The following is a 16,263-nucleotide window of genomic DNA, read 5'->3' on the forward strand; positions in this document are numbered from 1 at the left end:
ACACTATTCATCACTATCCCCATTGACCCCCCCCCCCATCTCATTTTAGAATTGATTTAAAATTTCAATTTGTTTGTTTTCAAGGCCAGCCACCTGGCTGAGATTTTTAAACTGTCAACACAGCAGGTCATTACGGTCATCCAACCAGCATATTTGAGATGTACCCAGGCCCAGATAAAAGCTTTCGCTGTTGCTGCTCAAAGACCTTGGAGCAGGTTTTCTTCAAATATTTACACTGCTACCAACATTGCTCTCTTTAAAGCATAAAATATGCTTTTTTTCAACATTCCTGAGTGTGTGACTGCTGTCATTTCTTTTATTTGTGTCCAAACTCACATAAAATAACAGTTTTCAATCTTTTGAGGGATTTATTTTTAATTAAGATTCTTCAGTCCTCCTAACTAAAAATGGACAGTTTAGAGAAAACACGAATCAATGATGTGCATCATATCCACACTGATTGTGAAAACCAACAAAAGCAACAAAATAATCCTTTTCTACATCTTTCTGATGTAGCTGGCACTTTTTTCATTATATCTTAACACAATTAATACATTCTTGTAAACAATTCAGCTTTGTATCTAATGTTAGCACACTGGAGCCATGCACCCATGGAAGTGGGAGAACAACAGGAGCACCGTTGTCTGAGAGCGGGCCGTGGTGGGCTGCACAAGCCTGTCAGCACAGGTATGAACGATGAATGATTTTCTTTTTTACTTCTGCCTGTGCTGCTGAACAAAGGATGCTCGGGGCCCAATTTTTCTATAAACCTCCTAGGTGTCTGACATTCTGTCGTTGAAAAGCATCAAAAGCATCACACAAAAACATTTGTCAAAGAACAGACGGACTTCTCTGACAGTGCTGTCGGATGGCCGCCTCTGTACAACTTTAAGGTTTAGCAACATTTATGGCAAATGGGAACATTATACAGTATGTTTTAAATTGTTTTGCCTTCTTTGGTTAGAAAACTATATGTAACCACCAAAAAGCTCTCATCATTAAACAGACATTACGTCTTGAAGCATGCACGATGTGATCGTTTGATCCTTGGCCTTCACAGTCCACACATATTTAAACCCCCCCCCCCCCCCCCCCCCCCCAAGATATGGAACCCCTCATTACAGCATATGTATTCTTTGGTTTGTGAGAGCGTCTGTGATGGAGAAACAGAGCTGTATAGATGGAGAATGGGTAAATGTGGCTTTTGGTGTAGAAGTGCTTTGAGCGGTTGACAAGATTACAATACTATTTCATGATGTAGTCCATTTGTCCATTTATCAATCCGCAATCATCAAAGCCCATCTCCTGCGCCCTGACCGCGTAGCATTTGACAAAGTCTTTCTAGTCTTTTATACCTTTTACCAAGCGGTTTTTGTGGATGGATAGAAATCTTCCGCTCGACTGAACAGTCTTTGTCAGATGTCACCTCTGGGCTTCAGGCTGCACGTCGAACAATCCCACGGTGACGAAGAGCACCGAGGCTGAAAAAGCAAAGGACAGAAAGTATACCATGGTAGTTAAAGACAATAAAACCACATTTTTTTTATTTTTCTACATGAAAATTAATCTTTCTGAGAAAAAAAAACAAGATTGAGGAAAGACACAAAGGAGCTTGTCATGCCGATGTGCTCTCATTGATCAAAGCAGACTCCCCTGTGTCCTTGGGCTCCTTGAGAAGGAAATGTAGAGCTGTTGAATGAGAGGCAGGGATAATTACCAGCAGGACCGTAGCGGCACGGAACAAGACGCGACAAATCAACTGACGGAAGATGAACGCAAGAATTCTGTCGGCTATTATGAAAATATAATGACATTTTAGAAACATCCCTCCAAACACGGCCTGCATCACAGTCTGCACTCCAATTTGGCCAAGTGGAACCCGGCTGTGTGGTCAAGTCATCTGCATCAACCACAAGGTCAAAGGGAGGTTTTTTTGAGGCTGCAGTAAATGCAGTAAATGTTAGATTCACTGTTATGATGTCTGGTGTAATTAATTTGACCCAAGTAGTACATTTTGACAATAACTCCTATACACAACACATGAAAAAAGCTAGGGGAGTATGTAAAATGCTCATTAAAATGATAATATGCTCCAACAACATCTAATATACAGTACAATCTTTAATTTACTTTGACATTTATTTAGATGCAAATAGTATTAATCCGGGTCATATTTGAGGCCTTGAACACATTAAAAAAAAACGAAAAGAAATTGATTGTCATGATAGTTTTGTACAAAAGCGTCCATAAATGGATTGCTCCTTGAAGAAAAACTCAAATGTTTAAAACAATATCGCTCAGCAAAATATTTGAAAGGATTTGCATATTTCTCCTTCTGTAGTGTTTTCCATCAAAATAGTAAAGGAATCTGGAGGAATTTTAGTGTGCAGAGGAAAAGGATGTACAATTCAAATGTTGTGTTGGTGGCTTTAAACCAATGAACAGTTAGCACAGTTAGAATCCTTGTCCTCAGACCCTTCCAGGCCGACCTGCCCCAAGTCACAGCTCTCTGTTGTTACAATTAATACCGTGAGGAAAAGTACTGTCTTTGAATGAACATACCGTATTTTTTTCACTATAAGGCGCACCTTCAATGAATGACGTATGTAAAAACCTTTTCCATGTATAAGGCGCACCGCATTATAAGACGCTACAGTAGAGGCTGGGGTTACGTTATGCATCTATTAGACCAAGGGTCGGCAACCCTTTCATCCTTATACTGCGGCTCCGAGTGGCTTGGGAAAATAAATTACAAAAAAAACAGACTAAGTATTTAATTGAAGTGTATTTTATTTGTGTTATTTCTTTAATATTTTAGTTCTAAATTGGATGATTATTGTGATCTTGACATATTAGAATAAATATATTTTATTGTTTTCCGTCGCTCAAAATACGTATATATGTCTATGGTTGCGAGACCTGTTGCGGCTCAATATTGATCCATATATAAGGCGCTCCGGATTATAAGGCGCATGGTCAGCTTTTGAAAAAATTGAAGGCTTTTAGGGGCGCCTTATAGTGCGGAAAATACGGTACTCTTATAGGTCTTTATTCACCGCTCAGAAGTCGAGACCATGCTAACTGCTAATTAACAGACGTGATGACAGCTCTGCTGCCCGCCAATCAAAGATGCACACTCATAGTTAACAGAAATTAGTTGCATTATATAGTTTTACCTGATGTGGTATAAAAGTTTAAATTGAGTGTATACTTGTCGTGAATGTGTAATCTAGCTATGGAGACCAAAATCCATTTTTATTGAACGATGTAGTCGGATATTTTAACACGACCGTCGGTGGAGATTAGATGGAGCTGCCCTCTCGCTTTACTGAGTCAACGTGCTCGATATTTCTGGACACAATACTTGTCCCCAAGACAGAACGTATGGAGAATTTTCAGACTGAAGATATGACATTGCCATTGTCCATACCTCGAGACGTTTGCACAAGAATGGGATACCGCGACTGAGACCGCTCGTCACTTTGTACCGTCAGTGCCAGGACATCTTCCAAGTGGGAGGGAAAAAAACACTTTTTAGTTTATACTAATCTAGTAGTATGCAGCAGACTCTTCTATCATATGTAGCCATCATGAATATATTAAAGACAGGATGTTGGTTTTCAATCATCCAGAAAAAAAAAGCAGCTGAATCTTTTTTCATATGTAAATTCTCAAGTTGGTTATTTGTTTCCGCTCATTGGCTCCTGGTCCATAGTGCATTTTTAATAAAGGTGAGCCATTCAGTCGGCTACTTCAGTGTCATTAGGGTCAAGACTCATTTACAATACTCTGCCATCTGCCAGAACCTCTCAACGCTTCAACATCGATAACCTCTTCATTTGTTATTGAGCAAAAATGAAAACACTCCAGAACTTCTCCCATTCGTCAAGTACACTCATCGTACCTACTGAGCTTCAGAGAGCTTCCACTGAGCCTCCAGTTTACGATGCAATTGACGTAGTTGTCTGCTCAGGCTTGAATCCATGACGTTATTTAGAAACATAAGAGAATTATGATGATTAATAAGTTATTTTTTGGCTTCTTTCTGAAAAGTAAAAAAAAAAAAAGAAAAAGAAAGGGATGAACTTGTGGCACAAAGCACGGAGCTTGTTCTGAGCAGACATGGTGGTGATGCTTGTGTGGGTTCTGCAGGTAAACCATTTGGACATCCCAGTTGTGGAGGATTCATGTTTGAGCAGCTGATTTAGTCAATATTCAGAGAGCACCATCCATCTAGTTCGCTGATGCAAAATCCTCAAGAGCACTCCCGTACACTCACCAACGGAGGCGACAAATGCCACAGAGCTGCAATAACATGTAATAGTGCAGCAGCTTCACGAAACCTCTCCAGAAAACATGGACACACTTCTGATCGCTCGATGTTTTCTAGCAGGAGCGTTTGTGCCGCCGTCAGCCCACTTTCTCCATTAACACTTGACACAACAAGGGCGTATTCTGACACAGGCTCCGGTCCACTGTTCTGGTGTTCCAGCTGTGCCGTCAAATTGAATTTGTGATTCCAGAAAATCGCAGCCGTGTTAGCTCACTGTGTTTTCCCAGTCAACTTTCAGGCTATGAATCTCCAGCTGTGGGAAACAGGACTCCACCTGTGACACCAACTCATGATGGATGTCACATTTGGGTGCCTCTTTTCGCCCTTTTTTCAGAGCAAAATAGAGATTTCTTTGGATTAGAGTTGAGTCATTAACGGGTTGAAGACTGATTAGATCTCACTGAATTTACTAAATTTTAATGACTTCATAAATTATTCAGTTGTTGCAGTGTGTGATTTGTACAAATAAAGAGATGCATTCATTTTGAAAGGGTCTTTGAGTCATTAGATCTGATGCTGCTGTTCCAACAGATGAAAAATGCATCACAGACTAATAAAGATCTGCAGCGTCTTGCTGCAAAGTCCATCGTCTGAGCTTCTTCAGGAGCTAGAACCTTTAGACAGTCTCCGTGTTACATCTCCGGTCCAGTCTGTTGTCCAGGTCAATATTCCTCCTCCACTGCTACCTTGTCTTCCAGGACAGAAACTGTTGTTTTGTTTCCTTCTTCTACCTTTGATTTGTTCATGTTCGAGATGAGGTGATCACAAAGTGACACACGCTGACACACCAGACTCAGACTATTTTTCTGAAAATGATTGAGATTTACTGGAAGTCTGAGGTGAACAGAGTGAAGATGAGTGGTGAGAGTACGGCCCCCTGTGGTGCTCCAGAACTGCCGACCTCTTGCTCAGACATACAACCCTCCAGTTTGTCAGGAAGTCAAAAATCCATCCAAGCGGTGGTTGAAATGACCCGCGTTTTCCTTATTTTTCCTCATAGAGCAGAGAGATGTCTGAAGCATGAAAATGATGGCAGCTTCACCCCCATGATCCAACCCCCAACCCCATGATGGCCCTGAAAGAGACTTGTTTGCATATTTAGGAGCACCAGTAACAGTGTCTGCAAGACTTTCCTAACGTGGGATGCAATTAGTGTGTCGTCATGGAGGTCAGATGAATGAGATTATTAGACACTGGAACAAGACCTGATGTCCACCACACCATTGGAACCATCTTCTGCTTCCGGCAAAAGTTTTTGTTTTATGGGTTCATTGCAATCTTTTTGAAATTGTAATCAGGCGACCTGTCCAGGGTGCATCCCCACTTTTTTCCCAGGATACAGCTGGGACTGGCAGATGTGGGTATGGATGGATTTTCATCCTCACTGTTACCTTTTTTATCATGCCAATATTCTTAACCCTGATGTTAAGCACTAATCCCCATTTATGAAGTGTATGTTGTGAATAAACCTGCCTTAAGTTAACATTTGTGTTATTTGATTATGTTATAAAGAAAAGCTGGTCAAGACCTTGACAAAACAACAGGCAGCTGTTGAATTGGTGGAAGGGTGTGAATTCAAAGGGCACCAAGGAGATCGTGTCCCCTCTCAACATCGTACTTGTTTGGCTCTCTGAGTGGGAGCTGCTGTGTCACGAGGGAGCAGGTGCATCAGACGTGCACGTCCCCATCACACCTCATCACAAGACTGAGATCTGCAGAGACAAGAGGCACCGGAGGCGGAAAAGCATCCGACTTCAACGTGTCGGAGTCTGAATGTTTCTCTTCACCTGCAGAGTGACCTTTGAAACAATCACAAGGAAGCCTTCTATCTCAGAAAGTAAGTCTGATTTCTGTTCTCATCTAAAATGAAAGAATAACTGCAGAATAGCTCTGTGTAATTTTGTGTTTGGTGATTGTTTGTAACGATCAACTGCTGACACCGTTGTGGAACTTCTGAGTGATCCTTTAGATATCACATTAATTACTTTCATAACTTGTCCATTTTCAGTTGAAACTGCATCTCTGCTTGCTAAAAATTGCAGATTTCTCCCTTCTCCCACAAAGTCGACAAAAGAATGATGCATCTTATCAGGGAAGCGCAATTATGTGCAACAGTGTTACGCAACCGTCCAATTTAGCCGCTCTGAACTTCAAGGAATGGGTGCTCTTCTGAACTCGACTACGGCAATCTTTAGATGTCTCTGTAGTCGCCAGCGGTGTCAAATAATTAGAGCCACAAATTGATTTCTGGTCTATTTAGGACTCTAATAAGGGAAACATCTACTGGCAATAACGGAAAACTTCAAAGTTGCTGCAACAACACAGGAAAAAGGTGATTAATGTCGGGTAAAATCTTCTAAAATCGCCTATTTAGATTAGCACCGTATGTAATTTCAGTTACAGTATTATATCTCTACACTGTGTAAAAGTAAAAGCCGAGTTAGACATGAGCCCTAAGCCAAGCCAAAGCTTACTTGGAGCAATGAAAAAATAATTACGTTAGGAATATGTAACATTATTCAGCAAGATGTGCAATTTATCACATCATGTTGTACATCACTGCATTTATTAACTTCCATGAGACTTAAGTCCTTATTCAGTACCAGTGATCCATGTTGCATTCACAGTCCACCAGATACGGTGGGGCATCACAGATGAGCATCTAATAGGGGTAATTAAACTTTTCGTGGGGACATGTGAAGCTGCTGCAGGTTGGATGGGTCTCGAAAAGCAACTGTAAATACCATAATGCAAATGGTTTTGGTGGGTTAACGTCACCACAGCGTCCTTTCCGACACACCACTGTAGACAGCTCTGCAGAGGTTTAGTCAACATATACACAATAATAATCTTCACTATCTGTGGGAATAAAACAGACACACATCCAGGCTGATGTGGAAACGGTGGTTGCCCACTGCCCTCTGCTGTACACCGTCTGCTAGGCAGCAACACAGCTTAACGCTTAGAGCATTTTCTTCATGTATAAATCATCATTCTTATAGTTATCCTTTTAAAAAAAAAATTAAAAATCTTACCTGAGAAACTGGAATCAGAGCCATTTATTTACTCTTAAAAAAATAAAATAAATAAAAAAGAAAACACTGATGAATGACATTAATGACCCGTTTTCATCCTCCTTCTGGCTGATCCTTTCATCTCCACACCCACCGCCTATTATTTTCCATAAGCCTGGTTGAGAGATGAACCTTTCAAGTAGTTCTGACTCTGATGAAAATGCTAATGTTTACAAAGTGAGACTAAACTCTTCGTTTTCTTTTAATTTTGCTTATTTCACTTGAGTGGGTCTCGTCCTCTCGTGTCAGCGAGGTTAGTTGGACTTGGTCTGATTGAAGTCTAATGTCTAACCAGATGTTTCATTGTATTTTCTTCTCTGTGCTTAAAAGAGCAGGTGATCACATGCAAGATCAGTAGATGGTTAACACTTGGCTGTAATACCACAAAGTAAACCGTCTGAAGGTCAAATGTTGCTGTTTTCCTGTGTCTGGTTTTTTTTCCACTGGCTCAACTGCTTGAAGAGTTTTTTTTTCTTCTTCTTCTCTACATCACTGCATCCTCCGTCACACTGTCCACGCAAACATCCTCTTTCACCGCGTCAGTCTTCACTGTTTTCCCGCCACATCCCTCCTCTTAATGTGTCCAAACCATCTCAATCTAGCCCCTCCTAGTCTGAGAGGTCAGCCCTGGCTCTTCTTCTGGTGCGCTCGTTCTTCTCATCCACCTTCTTTACTACCAAAGAAAATCTTAAAAACAGCTCTAATCCGCTACCTCCGGCTCTGCTTCCCTTTTGAAGGTCAGTGTCGCCAGCGCCAAGAAAATGCATGAGTGGAAACATATTTGCACATGTAACAAAAGTGACTGTTCAGTGACTGTCAACATGGTTTTAGTCACATTCTTTGCAGCTTACTCAGTGTAAACACACACATACCCCTACCTTTCTCCAGATTAATTAAATAATGCCTTCTTCTTGGGTATCATTAGGTGTCAAAACTGCTCTTTTTTAAAACATTTTCTTTAAGACAAATGTGTAAAACGTATGCATGGGACAAATCAGAGGTTTGATCATTTCACAGTTTCTGCTCTTCAGTCAAACCTTGACTGCGGTCTGAAGGGTAAGCTTTAAAAATCAGTGTGTACAAATAGGGGATTATTCCAACTCTTCCATGCATCAAACTTTGATCAAACTCCGACATTTGCTGACAAAAGGCTGAGTAAACTGAAGATTATTCCACTTGAATTCTCTGATGAACATCCCAGTTTATCCTAAAAGGTCTCGTCGCCCTCACCACTCATGTCGGAGGAAGTGCGTCATCGAATCCCAACCAAAAGACAAACTCAAAATTTGAGTGAATCTTTTCATTTATTTACTATTTATAGGCGGCAATATAATGCATTCATCATGTTTATATATAAAATATTTACAGATAACATCATAAGTAAAAATGACAGATCCTGCTGGAAAGTGTATGTGCTTACAGGTAGAAAGGCGATAAGATCTCAGCAACTTGCAGCTGAGCATTTCTTCATGGAACAATCACTGATCCTGGGTATCGACATCTCGGATGTGCAGTTTCTAGTACATAGCTTGAAGCATAAATGGTCCTCCGAGATTAGGAAAGGCTGCAGGTGGACTGTTTGGACGCCTGAACAGAGAGAAACCACAATCAGAAACAATAAGTACCTTCAACCGTGTGTTTTTTTTTTTTTTAATATAGAAAAATAATGTATGCAATAAGCCCTTCATCTTCTGCCATAAACAGATAATAATAATAATAAATAATAATAATAATAATAATAATAAAAAGGATGGGTTGCCATGACAACTGTGTGTCCACCTACATGTGTTCCTGTTAGCATGCTACTGACGCCTAAGCGTTCCGGGTACCTGTTGTCTCTGCTGCTGGCGTCTGTACTCTTCTTCGCTGGCAGCGAGAGCCTGAGCGAGAGCCAGATCCTCCTGCTCCTGAGGGCTGAGACACAAAAACATACAAATATAAATAAATCCTCAAGGACCAGGGGAAATAAGGGCCATCTTTGATGGAAAGAAATCAAGTCTTTGGAGGCAGAAGAATGCAGATGCTGATCCTGGACCTAAAAATCTTGTTCGCAATTGACTTGGAGTGCATGAAAGTTTCCACCATCTACAGCGACGGCTTTTATGTTTTTTGATTGCATGATTAAATCAGTAAGAATGGATCCAGAATTGTTCGGTATGATAAACATTTTAAACTTGCAGGGGTTGTTTAAATATGTTGGTTCCTAGTTTTGGTTGGTTAGAATAATCACAGCCTCCGCCACGATTTGTAACGCTTCTTGCACAGTCTTCTTGGCACCCAGTCGGTGGTTTGCTCGCAGTGGAAAAGCAAAAAACTGGTGCTAGGTCTAAGTCTCGTATCCAAGGACAACAGGGATAGGCGTCAACCCTTCCAGATTATGGCTTAACTCCTTCGCCAATACAAACTCCCTCAGCCAGGAACATATATCGCACACGAAAATATCACCAGTAGAACCAGACAAAACCTCCTACAGAGCAGGTTAGAGGTTAACATCTCCATGGTGACCTAATCGGGTTGAAAGAGCCACAGTGAGAAAAACCCTCCTCTGCTGCCAACAGCGTCTAACTGAAGTGATTGGTTTAAACAAGGCTGATAACTGAATATATCCCTGATTATAACGACGTTAACTCACGTAAGGGCTGGCTGAACCGCCGGCCTCGAATCAGCCAAAGACATCTCCAGAGCTCTTTGCAAAGCCTGCTCCTCCGTCTGTAACCAAACCATCAGAGCAGCATGTTTATATTCATTTTCTTTTCCACAAATGGGTGAATTCTTATGAAGGTGTGTTGTCAGTTTACCAGGCCGGCCTGAAAAGATGCTGATGGTGGTATTACATTCTGTGCTGAAACAGAAGTAGGAATCCGCTGGGTAGAGCTGAAAGAAAACGGGGACACAAGGTATAAATAAATAAATTATAGTGAGAAGTGTTTACTGTCTCTCTGACACATTTTAAACACAATACTCACGCGGTTCTCTGAGGTCTATGATCAGTCACGCCGTTAGAAACAGGTCTGGAGTTTCCTGAAGCAGAGAAGCTGGACCCAGAGGCAGAAGTGGAGGAAGCAGTCTGAGCCCTCATCGCTGCAGCATGTCTACAGTAAACAGAGGTGAAATAAGTCACACACTTACTGTTATCACTCAGGTGGATGAAAAGCAGCATCAGAAAAGGTATCGCGGCTCTACTCACCCAGATTTGGAAATAGGTTTTCCATCAGGTTTTCCATCAGTCTTACAATCGTGGTCTAGTGGGTGCCGATGCTTTAGACAGTAATTTAGATGACACTGGTCGCAGGTCACTCGCATCATTTCCTTCTGTTTACACCCTCCTTTAGAACATTTATTTGTGAAAATCTGAACGAAAGAAAAGCGTTTTAGTGTCTGTTTTATTTAGATTCAGGTAGGATCTGGTAAAAACAAGGTGTGACATGAACCTTTCTCTTTCTTTGCGCAGGGTCCGATTTGCAGTCCCGGTCAATGTGTTCACCGACTTTAATGTCGGGCATCTCCCCTCTCTTGATGGGAATCGGGATGTTACATAATGGGCATACTGGGACCTGGACATCCTAGAAAAAAATAAAAATCATCAGATCACAATTTTGCTTGAGCTGGAAAAAGATTTTTTTTATCTTATTTTTTTTTACAATTATGACTTTTCCTTTACACTTTTTCACCAAAAGAAAAGCAGAACTGTAATAAGAAAGTACCATTGAAGGGTATCTGCATAACTCTTTCGGTATCTTGTCCAGTGAGACTTCTCTTCAAAACAATGAAAAAGAAAGTCTCTACTTTAAAGAAGATGGACAAAAAAATGCTTTACTCTGACAAATTATTGTTACCACTGTTGAGGAAACAGTCTGTTGATGAAGGCAGCGGATAATCATTGAAATGATTATTCCGAGGCAAGGTCCAAGCAGTGTCACAGTACGACTCCATGGTATTAATGGGACCAAAAACAGCTGGCAACTAGATTTTGACGACTTTAGTCTCACCAGCTACGTCACATCCAGCGCTGCTAGAGATGTGGAAATGCACAAAATAGCATTTCCATTACACTTTTGCGATAAACTGGATTATCGAATCGCCTGAAAAACCTCCATGTGAAAACGGGAAGAAAAAAAGAAAAATTACATTTGGGAGTTTTTCCAAATTACTAGTTTCCATAACAGGTTCTTTTTCAATATTTGGGTTTTGCTTAAACCTGGGGGGGGCGGGGGTAACACGACTCGTCTCTCTTAACAACAGTGCAGTGAGAGGAATAGGAATAACACTGACCTGAAAAATACTTGCAATGAAGGAAACAAAAAAGATAGGGGAATATGGATATTTTGGAATAGAAAACAGCTTTAGATTGTCATCCAGGTCATGGTAAATCTAAGAACCTTGAATAGATGCACATCTAGAGACAGTCCAGTACGAGTTTTCAGCGACCAATGGTGATTTTTAGATATATCCATTAAAACTGAACAAAGGAAGCTTATATTGCTGAACTAAAATAACCATTTGTGAACTGTGTCTTAGGATTAACTGTATTAAATGAAGCAAGCAACAGTTGTACATGTTAAACAAAAGACAGCTGACCACTGATTTGTCGCTCGTTAATTGTCTCCTTCTCAGAGACTGACCAGTGCACTTTTTTTTTTAAGAAGGCATATTATTACCAATTAATTGGTCTTATTCAACTTTGCTCCAGACCAAAAGGTGTAAGACCACTTAAATGCATATACACTTATATTACATAACTACCTCTACATTTAACTATTATTGTTTCTTTTAAATCTACACTTGACACTTTCATTGATGCGCTGCACTATTATGTTATTATATGTCACTAACCAAGTTTTTCTGTTTATCGTTGATACTAACCTACTTTTTGGGCATCTATGTAGCTGCTGAATACCTTGAATTTCCCTCAGGATCAATAAAGTATCGATCTTACTGTTATTGTAAAAGTTGCAGTAAACATTTGACACACAAATCTGAAAAATCAGGCCACTTAAAAGAAAAGGAGCATGTTTTTGGTTTCCATTCATCTTTAAAACTGTCTTCCTTCTTGGTAAGATGTTTCTATTTGGTGATATTTTTGTTGCAAATCCATGACTTAACCACAAAACTGCTGCAGGTAATATCTTAATTTGATATAATCCCATCCTGGCACAGATAATGAAATCAAGATCTGTTTTGGAACATGACGTACAATATTGACATTTATTGTAAGTACATTATGACCTTGTGTTCTCGCGGGAAAGATAAATGAGGTGGAAGGCCAGATGTGGCTCAGGGGCCTCGAGTTTAACATCTGCTCTGGACGATTGCGACATAAGCACTGAAGATAAGGCATAACAATTTTGTAAGCTATAGATTAACTGGCATAAATAATCACTTACCTTTTTGTAGGCAGATGTGCACTTGTGAGTAACATAGGTTATATGATCCTTGCAGAAAATGTCTTGACAGGCGTCACATCTCATTGGAAGAAAATCTACATCGTAAGAGATTTAAAAAAAATAAAAAAAATAAAGTCAAACTTATTTATTTCTAAATTAAAAAAGAAAAGAACAAACACTGTCATGTAGGTCATGAATGAACTCTCAAGCTACCTTACACTTGACGATATTTATTACAAGAGTAAAGGCAGATCCTCAGACTTTTTAAAAATATGGCTATCCCATATAGAATTTGACTTTAAGAATTTCGTAGGTCAATGTAAGGCACAGTGACAATGATACGATCTGAGTGCAATGGTTTGTGTTGTTTTGTTGTCTTGTTTGTTTTAAGTGGGGTTTTCCCACCATTTATGTCTGTTTGTTTTGTTAGGTTTTGTTTCCGTTTTGTTTTGAGGGCATATGTTTGGATATCATTTTGGTTCTTTAATGGACCAGCCCCAACTTAGGATAGGAAAATTATGACACAAAGTGTTTCCTACTTTTTTTTTGATAAGTCCCCTTCATCATGAAGTATGGTAGGAAGACTATTTAACCATTTAATTATTATTTCAGAGTCATTGATATGGTAGTACTATCTGCTATTTTCAATAAGTGCAATGAGTAGAATTTTTGGTTAGAATATTTGGCATGATTATAGCACTATGAAATATGTCTTGGTGTGTGTGGACTTTGACTTAATTTTTTATTGGAAGTTGAGATGTGGGCGTTTTGTGTTCTATGTATGTTTTTTTTTTTGTTTTTTTTAGTTAGTTTTATTTTGGTCCATTAGTCAATCAAAACATGCACCACAGTAAAGCTAAATATAAAAATAAATGAACCAAAAAAGGTGTAGACTGAAGCCGTAGCTTATATAATGCCTACCCTTTTTTACAATACATCACAACAAATCAAAATAAAAAGTATTACAGAGATCAATTACAACAAAAGCATGTGATATAGATGATTTACAGGAGAAGCTGCTCTTGGTCATAGTTTATATTTATCAATTGCCCTAAGTTTAAACATTTTTTTGAATTTTCAAATAGAACTACACATTTTTAGCTCATCACAGAGACTATTCCACAAGTTTACCCCTTTAACAGAAACACATCTACTTCTAAAGTTTGTCCTTACCTTTATTTTTTTAAACATACAAGTTCCCTTGAGTTCATACCGACTTTCTCTGGGTGAAAACATTTCCTGAATGCAGTAAGGAAGTAGGTTGTTGCGTGCCTTATACATTATAAGAGAAGTCCTTAACTCAACTAGATCTACAAATTTTAAGGTATTTAGTTTAATGAAGAGTTGGTTCGTTGGGTCGCAGTATTTTGAATTATTTACAATTCTTATGGCTCTCTTTTGTAATTTAATTATTGGATCAATGTTTGTTATGCAAGTATTTCCCCATACCTCCACACAGTAAGTAATGTATGGAACAATGAGTGAACAGTACAGTATGTAAGTGGATTTCTGATTTAAAAGTTATTTTGTCTTGTATAGGATTGCAATGGTTTTGGACAATTTAGATTTAATATTGTTTATATGTGTTTTCCAATCAAGTTTATCATCAATTATCACGCCCAAGAATTTATTTTCACATACTCGTATGTACAGTATACCCCTCTTGTTGTGATCGAAAATATAAAAATACAATAAAAAAAAAGAAAAAAACAAACAGGTGTGTGAAACTCTCACCTAAACGTTTGCAGGTCTTCTCAGAGCAGTGCTCTCCCAGTCCTGGAAACTCCATGTTTATCACCTACAGCTGACGATGCGTTTTACGTAACCTGAAACAGAATGAGAGGAAAAGCTTTGAGCCCAGATGACTGAGACTAGATAGCTGTGTCATTGTTGACACTAGAATGAGCTGAGTCATGACAACCAACACCTACAATGAGTTTGCTTAATTGCCAGCTAAGCTAAGCTAACACGATTAGTTACAGCTTATGTAACCATAAACATAAACAGCTCAAGTTGAACACGATCGTATATCAGGAAGACAGAAAAAGCCTTTGGTAAATTCATTTAAAGGTGTTCATTCTTGACATAATAAACTAACGAGACTGAAACTGCTTATCTGGTGGGCGAAAGGACTAATTCTATTTTTACTCGAGGAACAGACATTACACACTCAACACCACCCCTCTTAAAAGCTACAGAATAAACCCAGAACACGTTTGTAATTAAAGATAGTTTTGCTGCTCGAGTTACTCAAGTTGTTTTCTTAGCTAAGCTAACGAGATGAATCAGCTAACCTCTTCTATTCTCACGTTTCTACTCACCAAAGCTGATCTCCCTGTTCGTCCGTGGCGTTCTAAAACTATGAAACAAGTATTCTTAAAATAAACTTTGTGGAAGTGATCTTGTTTTCCGTTCCCTAAAGGTGTAGTGTTGTAAATCCCTGAGCGCTGCTACCGCCTGTTAGCCGCAGGACTGCTGTCTATTTAGATGTGTAGCCCCGCCCACAGCGTGACGCGCTATGACGTCACGAGGGAACCGTCGTCACGGTTACTGTGGTTGGAAAAGTTTTCACTGGAACTTTCTGTCAAACTCTAGAAAACCCGAGATTTTTGGATGTAAACAACCGTATAATGGCCATTTAATTGACAGTGTGAACATTTTTAGGATAGAATGTGACTTAACTTGCTAATTTTTATGGAGGTAGATTTGTGTCTAAATCATTTAATCAAAAAAAAGATTGCTTCAATCAAAAAATATATTTTAATTAAAAAAAAACTTCAATCAAAAAAAAAATCAATCAAAGAAAAAAGGGTTTGAATGCAAACAAATATTTGAGACTCAAAAAAATCCAATTGAACACTGTTTTTCTTTGATTGGAAATGTTTTCTTTGATAGAAGTGAAGTTGTGTCAAAATGATTCAATCAACAAAAAAAAAAAGACTTCAAAACTTTTTTCACTTCAATCAAAAAAAAAATCACTTCACATCGAAAAAAAAATATTTTAAATCCCCAAAAAGTGTTCAAATGCAATTTTTGGGGTCTCAAATATTTTTTTGTATTCAAACACTTTTTTTCTTTGATTGAGAAAAAACATTTTTATTGAAGTGATTTTCTTTTATTGAAAATATTTTTTTATTTTTGAAGCAACTTCTTTTTTGATTAAATGATGAAGACACAAATGTCCTACCCATAATATGGCCCAAACACACAAAATACTACTTCAATCAAAAAAGTTGCTTCAAACAAAAAAAATATTTTAAATCCCCAAAAAGTGTTCAAATGCATTTTTTTGAGTCTCAAATATTTCTTTGCATTCAAACACTTTTTTTCTTTATTGAAAGCATTTTTTTTATTAAAGTGAATTATTTTTAATTGAAAATATATTTTTTGATTGAAGCAATCTTTTTTTTAATTGAATAATTAAGACACAAATCTACCTCCATAGTTTTTTTTCTCAGGCTTACACAATGAC

The 16,263-nt window shown here is 38.7% G+C and overlaps 1 protein-coding gene across 4 annotated transcripts; it reads right to left on the reverse strand.

The window, feature by feature from the left end:
* Positions 1-1,096: 1,096 nt before the first annotated feature.
* On the reverse strand, positions 1,097-15,285 carry zfand2a (zinc finger, AN1-type domain 2A). Of its 4 annotated transcripts, none has more exons than XR_009770734.1 (11): positions 15,113-15,285; positions 14,526-14,617; positions 12,792-12,886; positions 10,839-10,970; positions 10,595-10,758; positions 10,374-10,499; positions 10,206-10,281; positions 10,040-10,116; positions 9,237-9,321; positions 8,828-8,994; positions 1,097-1,481 (listed from the first exon to the last, which is right to left on the reverse strand). XR_009770734.1 is itself a non-coding variant. In XM_061712326.1 (10 exons), exons 2-10 carry the CDS (start codon positions 14,578-14,580, stop codon positions 8,962-8,964), a joined length of 843 nt encoding a protein of 280 aa, XP_061568310.1. In that variant the 5' UTR covers positions 14,581-14,617; positions 15,113-15,285; the 3' UTR covers positions 8,693-8,961. The 4 variants fall into 4 exon arrangements, 2 of the variants coding, with proteins under 2 accessions (XP_061568310.1, XP_061568311.1); XR_009770735.1 differs by lacking the exon at positions 1,097-1,481 and adding an exon at positions 1,509-1,689; XM_061712326.1 differs by lacking the exon at positions 1,097-1,481 and having other exon boundaries at positions 8,693-8,994.
* Positions 15,286-16,263: the final 978 nt, after the last annotated feature.

Source organism: Cololabis saira, chromosome 21 (genome assembly GCF_033807715.1).
Source record: "Cololabis saira isolate AMF1-May2022 chromosome 21, fColSai1.1, whole genome shotgun sequence".
In the NCBI taxonomy this organism is placed as follows: Eukaryota; Metazoa; Chordata; class Actinopteri; order Beloniformes; family Belonidae; genus Cololabis; species Cololabis saira.